This window comes from Bemisia tabaci, chromosome 1, assembly GCF_918797505.1.
Source record: "Bemisia tabaci chromosome 1, PGI_BMITA_v3".
NCBI lineage: Eukaryota > Metazoa > Arthropoda > Insecta > Hemiptera > Aleyrodidae > Bemisia > Bemisia tabaci.
In genome coordinates, this window is record NC_092793.1 from 90,971,517 (window position 1) to 90,991,865 (window position 20,349).

General features: G+C 39.5%; 1 protein-coding gene across 2 annotated transcripts in view; it reads left to right on the top strand.

The window, feature by feature from the left end:
• LOC109040425 (uncharacterized) overlaps positions 1-20,349 on the top strand; it is a 73,922-nt gene that overhangs the window by 24,354 nt on the left and 29,219 nt on the right. For both annotated transcript variants that reach the window (XM_072306428.1, XM_019056362.2), the window contains exons 2-6: positions 3,732-4,069; positions 8,778-8,940; positions 12,969-13,190; positions 17,022-17,347; positions 18,162-18,403. In XM_072306428.1, the coding sequence (XP_072162529.1) occupies positions 3,765-4,069; positions 8,778-8,940; positions 12,969-13,190; positions 17,022-17,347; positions 18,162-18,403 (1,258 nt within the window). In that variant the 5' untranslated portion in view covers positions 3,732-3,764. The remainder of the gene's footprint in view (positions 1-3,731; positions 4,070-8,777; positions 8,941-12,968; positions 13,191-17,021; positions 17,348-18,161; positions 18,404-20,349) is intronic.

Below are 20,349 nucleotides of genomic sequence, written 5' to 3' on the forward strand. Positions count from 1 at the left end.
CCAGATTTTTTTACAATCGCGTTATAAATGTGAGCGAATTTTCAGAATGCTCTGCAACTGCTACCCCTATGCGCAGAAGGTTCCGCAGTGGCCGTGTAGCCTGCGCATAAGCTCTGCTCTACATATGAATAGAAAATTCATCCACTCAAATTCAAGGGTGACGGTGGCCGAGTTGTCTTAGGCGTCTGGTGCACCACCATGTCATTACGTATAGTGGGTTCGAGTCCTGACATCGTTATTTTTATTTATTACAACCTGAAAATCATCTTACATTGTTCTTCTGCCATGATTCATTATTCAATCTTTGCGAAACGCATCCTTTTGACTTCAAATTTTGTCTTCTTTTTTTATCAAAAACAACAATCATTCCGTTCTTGAAAGGATATTACACGTACCTCACATCCTATTTTTTAGGGGAAAAATAAAACCAACATTGGTAAGATTGAGAAGGACGCAAAGATAAAAATCGGAAACGGAAGAAAATTTTGAAGAAAATTATAAATGGAAAAATAAGAAAAAGATGAAAACAAAAGAAAATTAGACAGCATCGATCGTTTATTAGGCTCTTAGTAATTCCGTCATGAAAGTTTTACCGAGATTTGTTAGACAAATTTTATCATGAAAGTATGAATTTTATTAATGCTGCGGCGATAAAATAGGGCTGCGAAGCGGCCCCTTGATGGCGCGGATTGCCTTCAGGGGGTTGGGTCGCAGCGGCCAGCGGGTTATTTTCTACTCTCAAAAACGATATTGGATCGAGCAGCCGATATATGAGATAAAATTTACGGCCGTGTCTCCACAGGCCGTTGCACGGGATTTGTTCCAGGGAAAAATCCCACTTACGAAGTTAGGAAAAATATTGAGTTAATCAATATTTTTGAAAAATAATAAAAATATAAATAATAAAAATAATAAAAAAAAATAATTTTGGAAAAATATTGAGTTAATCAATATTTTTCCCAGTACCAACCCAGATAACAATTTCAACGTTGACAACAACGTAGAATTCCACGTTTCTCGTGAAACCTTCCACGTGGAAAAAAACGTGTACCGGAACGTGTAATTCTACGTGGATGTCCATGTATTAAGTACCGTTTCCGGAACGTTCCCGTGTTAAACGTTGTCAGCGACAATGTTTACAGGAACGTTTCAGTGTCCACGTCGCAGGAACGTTGCAGTGTCTACATTGCAGGGACGTGGCAGTCTCAAAAATCAGCAATTGGTGAAAATGTAATCTTTATTCCCATTTGTGACACTGTGGAGGCCTAAAATACGGGAACCAATCAGAAATGGATTCAAATTGTCTTGACTCTCAGTATAAAGGGACTCTAATAGGCACGACTTTCATTTAGGTGTACGTACTAGAGGAGGAATAAGCACTTTCAGTTTTAGAGTAGAACATGAGGTCTACGGGTTAAAATTGTGGACATTGACTTGAGATACAGAATTAGAAACAGACAAGTAAGTGCAAAGCAGATAATTAACGAACTTTTATGTATGTAAAACACGGAGGTATAAGCATCACTTCAAGCACAACATTAAACTGCGAAAATCACTTGGTACGCCGATATCAAGATAACAAATGGTGGACTCTCTCGAACAGTTGCAACCTTTGCTGATCAGACTGATTCCAGGAACTTGGTTGGTGCCGACATGGGCTGCGTATGCGCTGTAGACTTTTTGAGTAATCTCCGCCGCGAAATGCAGCGCCACCTAGTGGGCGCTCCTGGCCTGTGTCCTGCCTGTGCCGCCTTTTCTAGTACAACTTGTTTTGGACTACGTTGAATTATACGTCCCGGAAACGTAGACAGCGAAACAGCGAAACGGCGAAAGAGCGATTTTAACTTTCCAGGTTAGGTTTACAGAGCAACGTTCCTTTCCACGTTCCTGTTACGTCGCCAGTGAGACGTTTTCGGAGCACCCCTGTTCTTCCATGTTGATTACTACGTAGAAATTGTAAACGTTCCCGGAATGTTTCAAGGTCTACGTTGATTTCCACGTTGCTGAAACGTTCGCTGTTATTTGGGAAGTATGGTCCTTGTACCCCTAGGACCCACTGAGAGAGGAAGAAGAAGCGAAACGAATTGTGCGATATTTTGTTGATTACTCCATTGTTCATGATTGTTTAGTTAAAATAATGTTTCTGATCGTCAAATGAATGCAATTATTATTTTAATCCCGGATAAATACTCGACTTTATCTAATTTATCGTCCCGCGCAAACTAGTCGCAGGACCGTATGAGCCTCCTCCCGTGGAGCCGGTAACTGGGAAAAATTTTTCATTCCTGCGATTCGAACTTGGGACAAATGCCATGAAAACGTCCCGTGGAGACAAGGCCTACGGTCATAGTTTCCGGGTATCTCTCGGTTTAATCAACGCAGGAGCGCGTAAAACGCATGTGGAAGAGATACAGAATGCGTGAAGAGACGCCTTTATCCATTCGAGAACTGGAGTGCAACTATATTTCTGCGGTGCCGCCGTACTGCGGTGTAGTGCGGCTTGCGGCAAACCATTCTATGTAGAACATCTTACAATTAACTATGTATGGCAGGTTTCTGGAAACCATTCGACGCAGGAACTTCGATCCTGCTTGCACAAAGTGGCACTGCGAGATGAGCTGAATCCCAAGGTCATAGACCGTACGGTTCATTTCATTTTCTTCACGCAAGCTTTGAATACACTGATACGTCGCGGCGAAGCGCGTTTGCTACGAATTTAGTTGCTTCGCAAAGAAATGATGACTGGTCTGTATACAAGGCGCGGCTAACGGTAAGTCCGGCGCCGGACGACGAATAGAGATCAGCCGAGCTTTCTTGATTTCAAAGTATACTTTGTAATCAAGATTTCGACGGAAGCGTTGGGCGGCGCCGAGGGTCTCCTACAAGATCAATGACATCCCCCCCCCCCAAAAAAAAAAAAAAAAAAAAAAAAAAAAACATGTCAGGCTTTGTCCAAACGAGCGCAGTTCGCGGATCTTTGAGCGAATTACTTTAACGAACTGGGGTTTTGGGGAGTTAGTTATAGCTAAGTTATTAATAAGTTATAGGAGCAAGTGCGCCTGAAGTTCCGCGGACTGCGTTCGTGTGGACAAGGCCTTAGTTTTCAATTTGGGTGGCAAAATTGATCTTGATATATCTGAAATACCCACTTCCGGCAACCCATGCCTCCTCATTCACTTCTGTCGTTCAGTACAATGAAAATAATAGGCCAGATTTCATGAACTAAACGTTAGGTTTTGAAGGATAAGTTTCTTAAAAAGAAAGAAAGCATCTTAGGATTTCAAAACAAAAAAATAATAAAAGTACTTTCAGAATATGAATGCAATGTATTTCAATCCCTGAAGGATTGTATCTTGTCAGCTTACTCTTATTTTTCTCAATTCTCTAAGCACTTCGTGGCGTTGAGTTACTCACATTCTGAATCAAATTGTCTCTGCTTTGAGTGAACTTTAACATCGGTTTGTAGAATACTAGAGACTCCGTATCATTTAAGAACACGCAGTGGGCTTTCAAATGTGTTTTTTTTTTTTTTTTTTTTTTTTTTTTTTTTTTTTTTTTTTTGTTGCTTGTCTATGAAACATTAACATGTCATTTCAAATCTCTCACTAGATCGTTGCTACATCTCTTTATCCTTACTTAAAGCTCTTTTGTTAACTGACGTAAAGCTATAGCAGTATCATACTAGAGTTGCATCTATTCTAATGTTAATAATTGTCACTTTTTTTTAACAGGAGGCAAAGTGCTGATATAGTCATCTAGGAGCAATGACAGAGGGCCCTGGAAAAGTGCAAGAAAAAAAGTGGAGTACTACGTGCCTGCTTTGCAATGCATCGTCTGGAGTCTCAACAAGGAACAGCGTTCCAATCTTTGAATGTCTTACCTCTACGTCGGAGCGTCCATTGGTAAAACTGATCGGGTTTGTGCTTGGACTGGAGATAACAGTTGAGGATGTTCATAGCACTATTATCTGTAAAAAATGCTTCAAGCTCTGTGACGAGCTCGATGAGTTGGAAGACAGACTGTCGGAGTTGAAGCAGGAGATAAGCACAAATTACCAGCGTACTCTAAAGTGAGTTTTATTGCATCAGAGAGACCCTCCTTTGAAAGGACCCCGCACACCTCTTATGGGAAGGTGTACCATGAAGAAATCTTAATTGTTTTGAACCATTCGATTCTCCTCAAGATGCTGATCAAAAGTTATCACTGCGTTAACTTTCTACGATGCACCGTTTTCGTAAAAAACGGCCGAGAAGATTCAATTATTCAGCGATAATGAATAAAAAAGAACAAAGCATTCGAGAACAGGCCCGATGTAAATAAGGAAAAAACGTAGCGCGTGTCCGTCTTCTCATCTGTACCTGCCGACTCTAAGACTATCCCCCTCCTCCTGCTCTCGAAGCGTCCGTTTGACGTTCACTGTTTTTCTCCGACTTTCCTGTTCTTATGCTCCTCAAGAATCTGATTTGGATGGTTGAGCAAAACGGCGTGCGGAATCCGAGATAAGACTGCCGCTAGGTGCGGGAGCTTCCCTGATTTCCTTGTTGTTGACACACAGCCGATCGTTCACTAGAGTGCTGAAATGAGGAATCTCTCTGGCTTTTTATCGCCGAATAATTGAATCTTCTCGGCCGTTTTTTTGCGAAAACGGTGCATCGTAGAAAGTTGGCGCAATGATAACTTTTGATCAGCATCTTGAGGAGAATCGAATGGTTAAAAACAATTCAGGCTTCTTCATGGTGCACCTTCCCATAAGAGGTGTGCGGGGTCCTTTAGAAACATTACAAATTCTCATAAGACGATCAGTGAGGTATTTTGTGTGTCGGATGGGAGGGGGTGAGGAAGGTGTGTGGGGTGTGTGTGAGGGTGCGTGTGTGTATGCATGCCTGTACACAAGTCGCTTTGTAGCACTCCCTGGTGCTCTACGACACCTAACCCCCACTGACCCGGTCGAACCACAACCCTTCGGGCATCCAGCACTTCAACATTTTTATTTCAATCCCATCCCTCAAACCTCTCATTGGGCGCCCTTCAAGCCTTCTTGTCGCGGAACCCAATCGAAGACCCTCTTTGGGAACCATTCTCCTGCCCTTCTCTGAATGCGACCATACCAAATAAGTTGTTTCGTCATGATTTCATGTATGATGGTCTGTTTGGCATCCACGATCTCCCGCATCGTCTCATTCCTGATGCCGAAATCACACGCTAAATTTGGCAGCTGAATATGGAAGTCAACAGTCATCGCTCAGCAGCTGAAATTTCGCAAATTCAAGTTATTTTCATCCACATGTGTAGCAAATCTATTCGAATAGTTCAGAAAAATCCGACAATTTCCGATGGTCGCAGAGAATAGTGGCTGAATTTTGCGCGACACGCGTAAAATTCAGGCATCGGACTGATGACTTCCACATTCAAGCCACATTCAGCTCCCACATTCAGTGTGTGATTGTGGCATGACGCGATCCTTTCTGGAAATACCAGCGGATGCACGCCAGAAGTTCATCTCTGTTGCCTCTAGAACCTCCCGGGTCCGCTGTTCCATCGGCCATACCTTACACCCTTTAGGTTACTATACTCTTGACAATCGTGTTGTTAATCCTTCTTTTTTTTCTCTTTGGAAATCCTTTGGTCTCAAATGACTCCATTCAACATGGCGATTGCTGTCCTACCCTGCATATTTCTGTTCATGATTGCCGTGTTCAATCTTCCATCTTGGGCCAGAAGAACTCGTAGATATTTTAAAATCGAAATTTGCCGCCCATCGTCTAGTTCTATGCTTAGCTGATTCCCGCCAATGGTCAACATCTCGGTTTTTCTCACATTAACTTCAAGGCCTCATTTCCGGTAATTAGCCACCAACTTTTGAGTAATGAATTCAGCATCATGTTGATCTTGGGCGATAATTACTCGGTCATCAGCAAAGCCTAACGTAAAAAGTGTTTCTTCATCATTCAGAGAGACTCCCATTCCGGAACACTTTTTCTTCCATTCACGCAGCACATCTTCCAAGTACATCTCAAAGAAGGTGGGGAAAAGGTAAAACCCTTACTTTAGCCCATTGGTTACATAGAAACCCTCAGAAAAGAGACCCGCCACTTTATTCTCGGTAAAGTTCCTTGATAAAAGCATTAATTAGCTCATGAGTAAAATCTGATTTTTTCCAAGCCGCCGCGAGTTTTACCAAAGGTGCGTACGCTATCTAAGCTTTTTGCAAATCCAACACTGAAGGCAATCATTTGGCCACCTCCATCTTCTTCTCATTACTTAACCTGGGTGATGCAAAATAGATGATCGGTGGTTGATCTGCCAGCCCCTCAACCCGCTTGCTCTTCTGCCTCATGTTGCAACCATTCTTCTTTGATTCTAGCTTTCAAAGTCTTGCCATAAATTTTATTGGTCGGTGGTCCCCGATAATCCGCGATAATTTTCGAGATCCTCCTTTTTCCCTATTTTGTGGGTGGCTGTAATCCAACGCTCTTTCTGCTCCTTTGCGCCTTCACCACCCCTCGCACGTTTATCCGTCAAGTCCTCTAAGCAATGGAATAGTCTGTTGAGCCCACACTGAATTAATTGTGAGGGAATATCCTCCTGGTCCATAGGCTTTGGCATTCTTCAACTCCCTGGTGGCTTCAGCCGCATCAGAGAGCTGAACTGGTAAAGTGGATGCCTCATCGGTGTTTATTTGCATCGTATGAACCAATACTATATGCCTATATGACATTTTCCCACTTGAAAATGTTGTATGTGTTATTTGCGCCACAATACTGCATGAAATGCCGTGGAAGATGGTGCGATAATGATATTTGTCCTTTTAATGCGGGGAACAAACTATCGGTGGTTCACATTGTAGGTATCTACTTGGTAACTGAAGTGGTCCATGCGTCTTCCCTTGATTATTATGCCTGATTCCCACGTTGCAAATTTTGCTGAAAGTGAGCCAGAAGGTATCATAATCGATGAATGATGATTCCTACTTTTTGCCCACTTTCAGCAAAACTAGCAGCATGTGATGTAGGCTCCAAGAAGCGTTGAAGGAGTCTTGTGTCATGGTTTCTCCTCTCTTTCACTCAATTGGTTACCATCTTCGCGTTCGAAATTACAAATACCAAACGACGATTCGCTATTTGTTTAGACAGTTATAGATCTAATCAGTTAATGATCAAGATTTTATAATACAGAACTTTTTAAATAACATTGCTTCAACCCTTCGTCTTCTTTTCTTTGTTCATTAATTTGAGAGTGTACTATAGATTAGCTTATCCAAAATAATAATCAATCATTGTTTATTCCATGAGCATTCAAGGGGAAAAAAATAAATACACATAGATTGATAAAGAGAAAGAAGAGACCAACAGTATTCGGTTATAGAAACATGGAAAATGAAATATTTGTGGGAAACCCTCTCCCTCATACCCGCGTATCATCTTGCCGTGGGAAGGCTACTACTTGATTGCAAGAAAATTGTGCAATATACTGTAATTTTTCTATAAGTTATCTACAAATTTTTGCCATCAAATTGTAAGAAATTGCGATTTTCTTGTAACGAATCCAATAATTTTAACTTCGTTTCTAAAAATGTTTCGTCCTGTGTGAGGGAAAAATTCGTGATCCCACATGAGGGAAAGTAGCAGAGAGGATGCAGAGAAAGCGGAGCAGGCGGAGGGGGAAGCTGCGCAGCTACCTACGAACACCGTCTCAAGTTTTTTACAAGGTTTTTTTACAATGTTTCAGGGTAGCACGCGAAAGTGATTTCGTGGCCCCTAGACAATATGTTGTGAGGGACATATAGAAACGTAATAAAGCAAACGAAAATATGGTCACCTCTCACCCCTAGGCCCAAGTTCAAAATCGAACTTTTTACCTTTTTAGCCCAAAATAGCTGTAATTTTATGTTTTCCCCGGCTCTATCTCAGATTTCGACCTGGGCTCAAAAGTGATAGGTGGCCATATTCTCGTATGTTCCGTCTCCAGGTATCCCTAACAACGTATTCGAAGCTCATGACGTTGGGATCCAGGTCGAAATCTGAGGTAAACCCGCAGAAAACGGGAATTTTAAGCTACTTTGGGCTAAAAAGTTCGAAAAGTTTGATTTTAAACGTTGGTCAAAAGGTGACAGGTGACCATATTCTCGTATGTCCCATCTGTAGGTGTACCTGAGAACACATTTGGAGCTCCTCACCTCACCCCTCCTCACCTTCGGGCCCAGGTGAAAATCTGAGGTAGGACCGCGTAAAACGCGAATTTTCAGCTATATTGGGCCGCGGAGCCACGTTTAGACCCCTGTTTCAGAGCCGAAAAATGTGAGTAGTGGCAGAACCCGACTATTTCTGTAAAATTTGCACCGTCAACTGCCAAATACCCTAAAATTCCCGATTCTGCGGAGGGACCGATTTCGACCCAAATCGCAACCTCTCTTTTTCCATCCCAATCGCACGACTTTTGAATTTTTTACAACATTTTTTACAGTGAGTGACCCTCCACATTTTTAACGGCCGGAAATGAGTTATAAAGTGAAACGTCTTAACTTCTTTGTGCTTTCTCTCGAAGAGCTTTTGATCTAGTGGCGTAAAATTTGCATGAAACCTTGTGTCCACTAATCAAACAGGTAGAACAAATTTAACCAAACTCTAAGATAGTGAGTTGAAAAATAAAAAAATCTGGTTGATTTGACATGGAAGGACCCATGACATTCACACACACTGTCTCATGAAAGATCCCTCTCGTGTTAGAATTGATTTTCAAATTATTTAATCAACTTGCTCTCATTTCATTCCCTTTAGAAGGCTGGAAGAAAAGGGCATAGACGGATTGGAAGAAAATGAGGAAGTGCAGCTAGTAGCAAAAAGTGGCCCAGGCCCAGGTCGTCCCAGGAAGAGACCTGTCGGAAGGCCGCCCTTAGTGATGAAACAGGAAAAAGAAAATACCAACTCTGGTCCTGCTTTGGTAAGTTCTGAATAACTTTTCTCAGTAAACAGCTGTAAAGACGAAGTAGTTCCCTTTAATTTTTTCTTTTACAATCTCTTATCATGAAAACTGTAGGTACATTTTGTTTATCTATATCGCTCTTTTGTGAAAATGCATATTGCTGTGAAAATCTTTTACCGTCCCTTAATTATAGCAAAACTGAAGCCTCGAGCCTCAATAAAGCTCTCAAAAGGACCATTTAAACACCAAGCTGCGGGGCTGTGTGACTTAACCGTATCTGAACTTTCAGTCTCATCTGAATCAGTTCCTCTCTTCCAAGAAGTTGGAAGATAAAATCATATATAGATAAGCTCAAGCAAGAGTCCTTTGAGTAATCACTCACAAGAAGAATGAGGCGTCGGAGGAAAGCTGTGTGAGAATAAATACCTTCCTCAGAGGCCGGAAAAGTACAAAAGGCTGGAAAATAATCAAGGGGCTGCAATGGAATAAAATGCGCCATGTCGTATCCCTTATACCAATTGACAAGATGGTGCACCATTTTGAAGAATTATTGAGGGAGAGGCGACCCAAGTTACAAGCTAAAGTCATAAGCACCAAGGAAGACTCTAATGTGGAGATTTTGCTCCAAGATGGAGCGAGGGTTGTGCAGGAGTTGAAAAAATCGGCTCAGTTGCTGGGCTGGGCCGGGGTATACCGGCAGAGTTGATAAAATGTGGCACCGATAAGATATTTGAGCTCTGAGGAAACTTATGCAGTACTGTTTGCTTCCCGCCCGGCAAGGGAGCAATGTGTACGTTGCCGCAACGTTGCAAGGCAACATTTTTGATGATATTGCTTTGTAAAGGTAAAGCAGCAACGTTTAAGCAATGTTTCAGCAATGTTGCCTGACATTATATTTTAGACAATATTTTCAAAACGTTTTTAGAAATGTTTCTGGAACATTATTAAAAAACGTTTCAATAAATATTTCTTAGATATATTGTGACAACGTTGTTAAACATTATTAGTCAGGGAGAAACACGATTTGACCCGGAACAAATTGCTGAACAAACTTTTCCTATATAAACGTCATCAGTAGGTCCTCCTGAACAACATACCAAAAGTTTACCACGGTCCGACCCCGGAACACCCCCCAAAATGCCTAAATTTCAAAATGGCGGCCATAATAAGGCCTCTGGGATTTCGGTTTTTTAAAATGCGCATAAAGTGTCATGTGAGGTATCAATCCCTGTGTAATTTTGGTCTTAGAACTCAGATGTGAGGTCAAGCAGATGCTGTGCTGCAAATCGGAGGGGACACTTTTCCACCGTTTCAGGTGTTCTCCTTTCTGTTGTTTCTCAACAGATGATTTTCTCCAATCAATATAAGGGAATGCGCCCTCATACAATGTCGCAAAAATATGTATATGTATATACAAAAATAAACAAAAATTAATTGATAGATAATTCAAAAAATAAAAAAATTAACAATAAAAATATACAAATGAAGATAAAATTAAAAAAAATAAAAAAATAATTTAAAAATAAAAAATAAAATAAAAAAATAAATATAATAATTAGAAAATAATTTAATACAAAATAAAAATACCAAATAATTATAATAATAAAAAATAATTATAATATAATTAAGTAAATAATTAAAATAATAATAATTTTATTTATATAAAATGAATATAATAATTCAATTCTTTTTTAATTTTTTTTTCATACTCCTCTTTTTTAAAAACTTGATCTTCCTAATATTATGTTCAGTATCCTTCGTTGTAGAATTATGCACAGAAATGCAAGAATATCATTGCTTTCTATCATTGAACCAGATCTAGGGATGTTTATTAATGCTAAATAACCAAACACTATCACGCGAGCGTCCGTAGCTGAGTGGCAGCGACACACGGGCGATCACTGAAGTTCAGCAACGTCGGGCGTAGTTAGTACTTCGATGGGAGCCCGCTTGGGAACCCGGGCGGAGCGCGGCTACTATCGAACTTAGAGTGAATTTCGGGTGCCTAAGAAACGCTTCTCTGCGGTCCACATTGACTTCTAGGAGTAAAAATGCAGAGTACTCCTAAAATAAATCACCGAAATTTTTTCACCGTATTTTTGCAACATTCCCATTATGTTGCTAAAACGTATTTTTGCAACATTCCCATTATGTTGCTAAAACACATTGCAGACACATTGCCAATTACGTTCATGCAAGCTGACAAAATTACACGTTGTGGCAACGTTACCACAACGTTGCCCGAATACGTAAATGGCGAAAATGCAACGTTTTGGCAACGTTGCCACAACGTAATTTTGCCGGGCGGGTTGAATCCGAAATTCCAAAAGAGTGCAAGGAATCTGGGATTACTTCTCGTCAAAAGAAGGGCAGTGAGCAAGATTGCGTTAACTACAGAGGTGCACTTATTGGTCACAGGAACCTTGAGTGGGGTCTACAGTAAAATTCTCAAGGCAAAGGTTTAAGAGGCTCGGAGCTACTAGGAAGCTGAAGAACCGGCTGGATTTAGAGCCGATATGTCCACCATCGATTATTTGCTCACCATTACCCAGGTCATCGAGAAGTGTTGAAAGTATATTATGATGTAATCTCATTCGATTGGGATCGACGTCTTTTCGTTTAATTCGTTGTTATCAGTTAGGGGTTACAATAGCAGTTCTAACTGCTCGGCTATCTATGTATGCTCTCGTATCGTGAACTGTGAACCGTCGTCCCCTTCTTGGTTCTAATAAAATGTAATAATATCTATTTTATATAGTCTCGTCAATGGCTCCGGACCCTACTTCTGTCCAATAGGTTATTGGCCCAGAGTACAAAATCTACCTTCCCGCGTTTCGCTTGTAACTGCGTGCGGTTTTTATTTTTCGTGATGGATAAACCACAATCCGGTTTTCACAAAGGAATTGAGAAGTTTAGTGGTCGGGATAACTTTTCAAATTGGAAATTTGCCATGAAACTGCTTTTACTTCATGAGAATCTGTGGGAAGCCGTTAATGGGTATCCGAAAGGCGACGAAACCGACGAAGGTACGAGAATGGAGAATGACATGAAGGCCCATGCCAAGATCTGCCTCATGGTCCAACCCGGCATCTGTACCGGATGTATGACGCCATTGTGAAAAGTATCGTTATGTATGACAGTGAAGTGTGGCCTTTGTCAAAGGGAACGCAAGATATGTTGGGGGCAACTGAAATGGTTTTTAGGCGGCGATCTGTCGGCATCTCGAGACGGAGCTGTGTCTGCAATGAAAGAATTTGCCAGGTGATGAAGGTTAAAAGTGATATTGTGCACAACGTCATGTCCAGACAGCTAGTGTGGTATGACAAGTGCAAAGAATGTCGGAGGAGAGGTTACCCAAACAAATTTGGATTGGATTCCACCCGGGAAAAGGCAATGGGGACGTCCTATGAAGGGCAAGGGAGGGCAGGGCCGCCACATGTCGCGTTTGGGTGTTGCAGAAAGCCAGAATGCTTTAATAGGATCGACTTTTCTGTATGTATATACTTAAGTAGTTTTTCGAAAAATCTTCTTTTGCCTTTGAATAATTCACCAGTGTGCACAGCTTTCCGGTCAGCCCTTGTAATCGTACTGACAAAGCACCGTAACTAGATTCCATATCAGAATGCACTGACTTACAGCGCGTTGACTAATTTGGATGAAACTATGCGTTTTTTAAAGTAATTATAGTAGCTGACCAATACGTTAAAGTTATCTGATTTATCTGCTATAGATTTAGAAACATCTGCAAGTCTGCTTTACTTTTCTATCCACCCTCGTACATTGGCATTCTTCATCTACAACAGTTCTCATCCATAAAGTATCAGCGCTTTAAGATTCAGCACTTTAAATGGATGTTAATTAAGGTTCCATTTTTCCGACTCCGTTGTGTCAAGAGCTTCTTTGCGAGGCTTCAGAGAGTCAAGAGGGAAACGTGATCATCCATCTTTTAATTCCATCATTCAATTCCATCTTTCAATTCCATCTTTCAATTCCATCTTAATTTCTTAATACCAACCTAATTCATCTTTTGGTTATTTTCATCGTAGGAATCAAGGAAAGATGATGAAAATGAAGGCTTACAATCTTTGCTTGAAACAACAATGACAGTTGAAGAAAATGAAGACTCAAAAGTGCGAGTTGAAGGAGGAAAAGAAGAAGGGAAAACAAGTGTGGATAAGAATGATCCAGAGTTCAAAGTCAAGAAAAAATGTTTTTCAGGGAAAAGGAAGAAGTCAAAACCAACCAGTGAGTCCATCATACCACAAATGGTGAGTTGCTTTCCTTTCTGCAGTCATCAGGTCATCAAGAAAAAAAAAAATAATGAGCAGAGACAAAATGCATCTTTTTGTCAAATCTATAATCTTTTGGTGCAGTGAGATTTGTCCAGTTATTAAAAAACAATATTTTAGAAATATTCTGTTGTTACAAACTGGAATTATTTCTAGACTGCCTCCAAACTATTACAGTGTCACGTTACAACCAATAGCATTCTTTGATCCAAGGTAAGAGTTCCTAATGACTGCTTCTCTCTCACTCCATTAGCATACAGACCTCAAGTCCTCTTTCAAACTCGTCTTAATTAATGTATTTTTTAATGCCCCTAGTAACACAAAGACATAAAATTTACAAAAAAAAAATTCGTAAAAAAAAGACGTGAAATATACCAAAAGTGAAATGCCGATGTAGTCTTTTTTACAAGAATAATTCTTAAAGAGTACAAGATTTTTTACATAAAAAGATCGAGTTTCTTTACGTAAAAAGTTATGCGCAAAAAAACTCCTGCTTCCTAAAATTGATTAAAATAATAAATCGTAAAGAAAAAAATAGACTTTTTACACACCTGGATCTGTCGTCAATTAATTCTCCTTGAGATCAACTTTCAAATTATTATCTACCTGTCGGGAATTGAACCTGGGACATGCCTATCAGGAATGGAATGCGCTACCTACTGAACAAACGAGGCTTCTGTATGAGAGGGGCGAATTTGCGCTGTATAAGTGAATATTTTTATTGTTGAATATGCGTGAGAACCAATTGCTGAATATTTTTTGAATTTGGAAAAACTGGATACGGGCAAAAACTAATATTTATCATGGATATTTCAAACATAGTATACATACTTTCAAAAGTACCTTTGTTGTTCATGAATATGTGAAAAAAATAAGGTACATTTTCACAATTTGGCCCCCTTTTTTTCTTTTTCTTTTCTTAAATTTTATTATAACATGCATCAATTTTTTATAAGAATGTCTCAACTATTTTAATAAAGATAAGTTATTAAAATCTTCTCGAACTTTTAAAAACTCTGGTTTCTTCCTTCAGAACAATGTGTTTTTGTATCTAGTTTTCGGGCTGTACTTGTTTTACAAAAAATCTTTAGGCGACATTAGACTTTTTTGCTTAATTTCCTTGTAAAATAAACTACAAATAAGGTATTTCCTGTTCAGTCAATTTAGCAAATTTTCAGTGCAGACATTCTCCCCCAATCTTTTGGGTGTTCCCAAAACTTTTACATAAAAAGTAGATGCTCGAAGAGGTGAAAAGAAAAATAGTGATTTCTTACATCAAAAAGTCTGAAAAAAATTCAGTGACGACAGTTTTGAACGTAAAAATCGTAGTTTCAAAACGAAAAAAATTTGTCTTCCTTGAATTTCTTCCTGACCTTTTTTTCCTGATTTTCTATACGTTAAAAATCGCGAATTTTTTTTCATAAAGATTTCAGTTCAATCCTCCAATTTTTTTTTACGTCTTTGATCACAAATTTTTTACGTTAAGTGCTCCGACTCTGATTTTTTACGAGTTCTTTTACGCACCTTCATCTTTTGTACTCGTAAAATTTGCTAGTTTTAATTTTTTTTTTTATGAATTATATTACAAGATGTGCTACTCAGGGCTTTTCTTACGTTCAAAGGAGATAGGATCAAAGAGAACACAGACTAAGTTGGTGAATAACTGAACAAGAGTTTATTGTGTAAGACTACAGGTGTGTATATACAGGTATGGAGAGGCGTTGCCCTCGCCCATATGCGTCAGCATGCAAGGCCACACGCTCGCGTCTCGGCCGTAGAAAAACTTAAACATAAACACAAGCTACACGTCTATTGACGTCACCGAAGACTTAGACATCACGTCACAACATTTTTTAAGACAAATTCATGATTGCTATCTCCCCCAAGTCGGGCGAAAAGTAGCAAAAATTGCAGAGATTTTGATCAAATTGAATGCTTCGGCCAACCCATGAACTTACAAATGGGAGAAAAATCCCCCACATCCAAAAACCGTAACTTTCTTTTAATCAATTATGAAAATAATCCCTAAGAACTGGACACCAATTTTCTGTGTCTTCGCCGAGTCACCAAAAAAATCGATAAACTCTTTGGAATACGAGTTGCCATTGTGTTTCTAGCATTTCTAGGGGCATGTGGGGGGAAAAGAAGCATTTGATCCAATAACTAATTAGAACACATCAGAGTACCAAATCCGAGTTACGGCTCTAAAAATGAAGGCTCTAGCCAATTTATGCCATGTGCAAAAAGTACGATCCGATCTGCTGAAAAGGCTTACATTTAAAAAGCTAGATTTTTCAAAATGAAAGGGTGCAACCTTCAAACATTTTTTGAAGAAAATCCTTTGGAAGCTTCCCTAAGTTTCCAAGGAACAACTTTTCCGCACTATTGCGTTTTGATTTTTAAAAAAGCTGTTTTATGGCCCACCCTAGTCACCCCCCCTCCCCCTCCGCCCCCGCCAGGAAACTTACGCGAAACGCCAGTTTTTATTTACTTCTTTTGTTGGCACTAAAATTGACAAAATGCAGGAAAATATATCTCTTCAAAATTACTAGCTCAGTCTAAAATGCATCTGGAAGAGGCATCTTGGATTACTTTGAATGGGCCTTTACACAAGGTATGAATGAAGGCACTATGCAATACCATCAATTGCGACGTTGTTCATGGCAAGGTGGTACATGATTTAGAATGCATTCCCCACTTTATTTAAGGGGACCTCGCCCCCTCCTCCACCCCTCTAGATCTCAAAATATGGTGAATATTAGCATTTTTTCTACAACCTTTGCTACTTTCTTGTGGCTCATTGAGGGTTTTAATTCGAAATCTTGTTCACGAATATGCCGTTTATGACGTAAAATGTAGCTCAAGCTCACCTAAACCGATCACAAAAAATATAAAAGTGGCAGCACTGCACACTGAAATGAATAAATCTCCAATTAATAATGTATTCTAAAAGAACGGGACTCTTAGGAGGTAGTTCGCAGCAAACTGCACTTCAAAATCTTTTTTCCTTTGATAAATATAAATGTATACTGTTTTACACTTTGCAACGAAAGAAAGTTTTAAGCATTGAAATTTTCAAGAAAGGCGCCTCTGATAAAGTAGACTTACATACTGAAAATTGGTTCAAATCCTTGCTAGGGACCTTTTTACCGATTTTAATAGACCCCTTTCACGAATAATAAAGCACAAGTTTCGAAATCCATCCCTGGATAAGCTCTAAGAGTTTATGAATTAACATTGGTTTAAGAGCAAATGCACTAATAACGTAATTTGTACAATGTAATTTTCATTTTCTCCATGTTGAAAAGCACTTGTTGACATCTTGCTCAGGAGTGGATTTCTGAACTTCCCGTTATGTGAACGGGTTTTTAAGTGAGATTTGGAAGAGACAGGGTGTGAAATTTTGCAGTAATTTAGACCTTCTCTAGTGGCCCATTACCCTGAACTTTGATATGTAGGTTTTTAGCTTTTGTTCTTCTTTCGATTTTCTTCCAATGATCCTGGTTCATAGTTAAGGACTGCAAAACGTCCTGGCCCTTTGATCAGTACTGTTGCTGCATTTGAACAGACAAAGAGGTAAACAGTGATCAGAAATTAATTTCTTGCTGATTGTGCTCGAAAACGGCATTATGAACAGGGGGAGAAAATGTTTGTGGGCATCAACTTCAAAAATTGTTGAATAACTTGTAGTTCAAAGGTTTTAATTGCGGGGACTTTGTAAATGCAAGTGCAGGATCCATCTTTTTTATTTACTAGTTAACATCTGTATGATTAACTTAAATTTTTATCAGACATTTTTTCTGTGAACAGGTTGTTGGGCGTGAAGGAAATGAGTACAATTGTCTGCTCTGTTCTGTGGAAGAAAAATTCAAAGCTGAGGCAAAAGAAATTATCACTCACATGAAAGAGACTCACCAATTGCGCTTGTATATTTGTGACATTTGTGGGCAGGAGTTCTTGAAACGAACAGAACTTTTTACACATCTTGATGAACATGTCAACAATGAGGATGGCGATTTCCAGTGCGAGATATGCAACCGAATATTCAACAATCTCCGTCTTTTCAGAGTTCATAAAAAAATGCACTACCCTCAGGCCAAAAACTGGACTTGCGAGCTATGTGGCAAGCGCTATGGGTATGAGCAGTTCGTTCTTCAATGCTTTATAAGTCTGTGACGTCAAAACCTGTGCAATTTTATAGCTTAGTTAATTCAGAAAACCGGCAGAAGGCTACCTTACTGTAAGGATGGATTCTTTATGAACAATTTAACATCAATTTAATGAATATCAGGGGACCAACTAAAAAATTTGTCAAACAGAAGATGACTGAAAATCCGCTCTCTAGCCCTCCATTATCCCTAACCTGAACATCTTTCCTACCACCTAACATTCTTTTGCTGTGGTCACTATCGATTTTGGTAATGACATTTTTTTGAACCTTCGCTATAGCTTAAAAATACTTGAGAGTCATTTTAATTGGCCATTCAAACCATCAACCTAAAGTGAATCTGTTGCTTTCCAGAGTTACACTTTTCATAAATTAAATCACACGTACAAGAATAATTACAATGGGCACTTAGAAAAGTCTGAAATTTACTATTTAGGGTATAATCTGCATAGTTTGTTTTGCATACATTTTCCTGAGGAATAAAATGTCAAGAGAGTTTTCATACTCTATTGCTTGAAGGAAAAACTCGTAATTTTTCTAAACTCTTATTTATTAATTATTAACATTGAATATGATAGTTATCAATAAAGTTTTTGTCAACATTTCAGCGGGGAAGGTTGTGAAGAAATGTTAAAATTCTAGTTAGGTCGATTAAATTATTGCTAAGATAGGGCAAAATATGCCAATGGTTTATTTACTGAAATACTATCGTGCGCCATTTGCTGAAATAGCTTGATTAGCCTACGTTTCGATTTTAATCTTAGGAAGTATTCATTTTGCAGGTCGAAAAATATGCTGGAAGAACATCGAAATGTGCACACAGGCAATCGGCCATATTGTTGCAGCACTTGTGGAAAGAGTTTTGCCTCGAAATACACATTCAGGTCCCATGAGAGGACACATGAAGAGCGTGATCGCCCATTCACATGTATTAACTGTGGCAAAACATTCTTAACTCAGCAAAATTTGATTCAACATGAGCGGACTCACTCTGGCCTTAGGAACTACGTCTGTCAAGAATGCGGTAGGTTACCTTTTTTCCATTTTAATCACCTAGTAGGTACTTTAAAATGGGACCATGAGCTACAGGTTTTTTAGTGTATTTTCTGAAGAAAGTACTTAAACTTTTTTTATGTTTTTTTCTTCACCACAGTCAGAATGTGAGATTTCTGAGGAAGTTTCCTTGGTGTAGATTGCCCGCAAAACAAATGGAGAGGTGCGCTGTGACTGAAGCTGTCACCTGGAGGAGCGTAGAAAAGCATGTCATCTGTGAGGAACATACCTCACAGATGGCTTTTGCAAGTTCCTGTTCAGATCATGTTCATGGCCTAAGGAAGGAGTTCAGAAAATTCTTTGCTCTCTTATAAAATGCCCTTTCATGGAAACGCTCATTGCCGCTCAAAGAACGCTCTCAACAGTGTTCTTCACATTAAAAGACAGGCACTGGAGGACCTAGTGCTCATAAAGAGAAGCGTTGTATCGTTTATTTTGAAAAATATGCGTTTGACAGTTTTTTCCACAAAAACTGTTACTAACATAAAATTTCTCATGAAAACCAATGTGCAAAAAAGTTTCCAATAACTTTCTCCAAAACTAAATATGCTGATTGTGTGTACCTCAGAAAACGCTATGTAGAAAAACTAAAACCTTAACTTTTTTTACAAAAAATTTATTTTCCCAAGGCTTTCACAAAAAATCGCTCCAGCATTTTCTAGAGCCTTGGCCTGAGAGACCAGAGAGTGCGAAATGCGTCAAATTGTTGCTATTTACTGTTTAGAATAACAGTACCGAATTTTATTATTTTTTAACCTTACTCAATAGTATAAAATAAAATCCTAAGGGTACCGTGTCTCGCTAAACATGTCACAAACCGGTTTCTCCTCCACACCCTGCTCCCCTCCCGCCGCGCACGCTTACATGCTTCCCGCGGTCTCAAAACCGGTTTTTCCTCCACTCCCCGCTCCCCTCCTGCCGCGCACGCTCACGTGTGCCCCCGTGCCACTCCAGCTACCACTGCCACTACCCCTAACTCTTACCTTCCTTCGTTACTCCGCTCGTCAATCACTACCATCGTTTTGGCAATACTTTCGTCCGTTCAGTGATTTTGTGGAAGCAACAATTTCACCAATTCTTTAATCTACCTCTCCTCCACTTAGCCATCTAATCCAACTTCCTTAATTACCTATCTTACTTTCTTACCCATTTTTCTAAAAAAAATTTGCGGGAATTAGTTGGATTACATTTTGCAGTAAGAAACCACCATCATTGGCTCTCCCATAAAAGCATATATCTGCATAGGGAAACCAATGGCATGTATGTTGTTCCTAAAATGCGCCAGAAATAGTGGTTCCTTTTTGCAAAATGTAATCCAGTTCCAGGGCCTTCCTGATACGGTAAGTCCTACTAGTGGTCCGGGTAGGTGAAGATTACGTTTACAACCTTCATACTCTCCTTTCCCTTGGCGGTGTAGTTAGGTTTTTTTTAAGACTTTTTATTATTCCTTTATTGACTTACCCAGAGATTCTGAGCGTATTAACATTTTCATTTAAACTTTAACCCTTCCTTAACCTTTTTATTTATTTCATTTTAAACATAGTAAAAACACTCTACGATTTTATTGCTATTCATATCTGCACATTAGATGAGCGAAGCGCCTCTGGAGGGTTGAGCTGTGGAGCGGCCAGGGGGCACAGCCCCCCAGTATTCTAAAAAATCTTTAGATGGGAATAAATGCCACTCGATTCAGCAGGATCCATCAACTTCGAGGCCTTTCAGTGACCCCTCAATATTTTAATTTTGATCTGAAATTTATGATGATACTTTTTTTATGAAATTAAATGGGTTGAAAATTCGTAAAATTTTAGATGCACCTCAAGTAAGCTGCACCCTAAGGGTGGCCGGGGTCTCACAACACAGTTTGATAAGCAGCTCTGTGCGCTGTACTACGAAATGATGGCATTTTGGCATGCT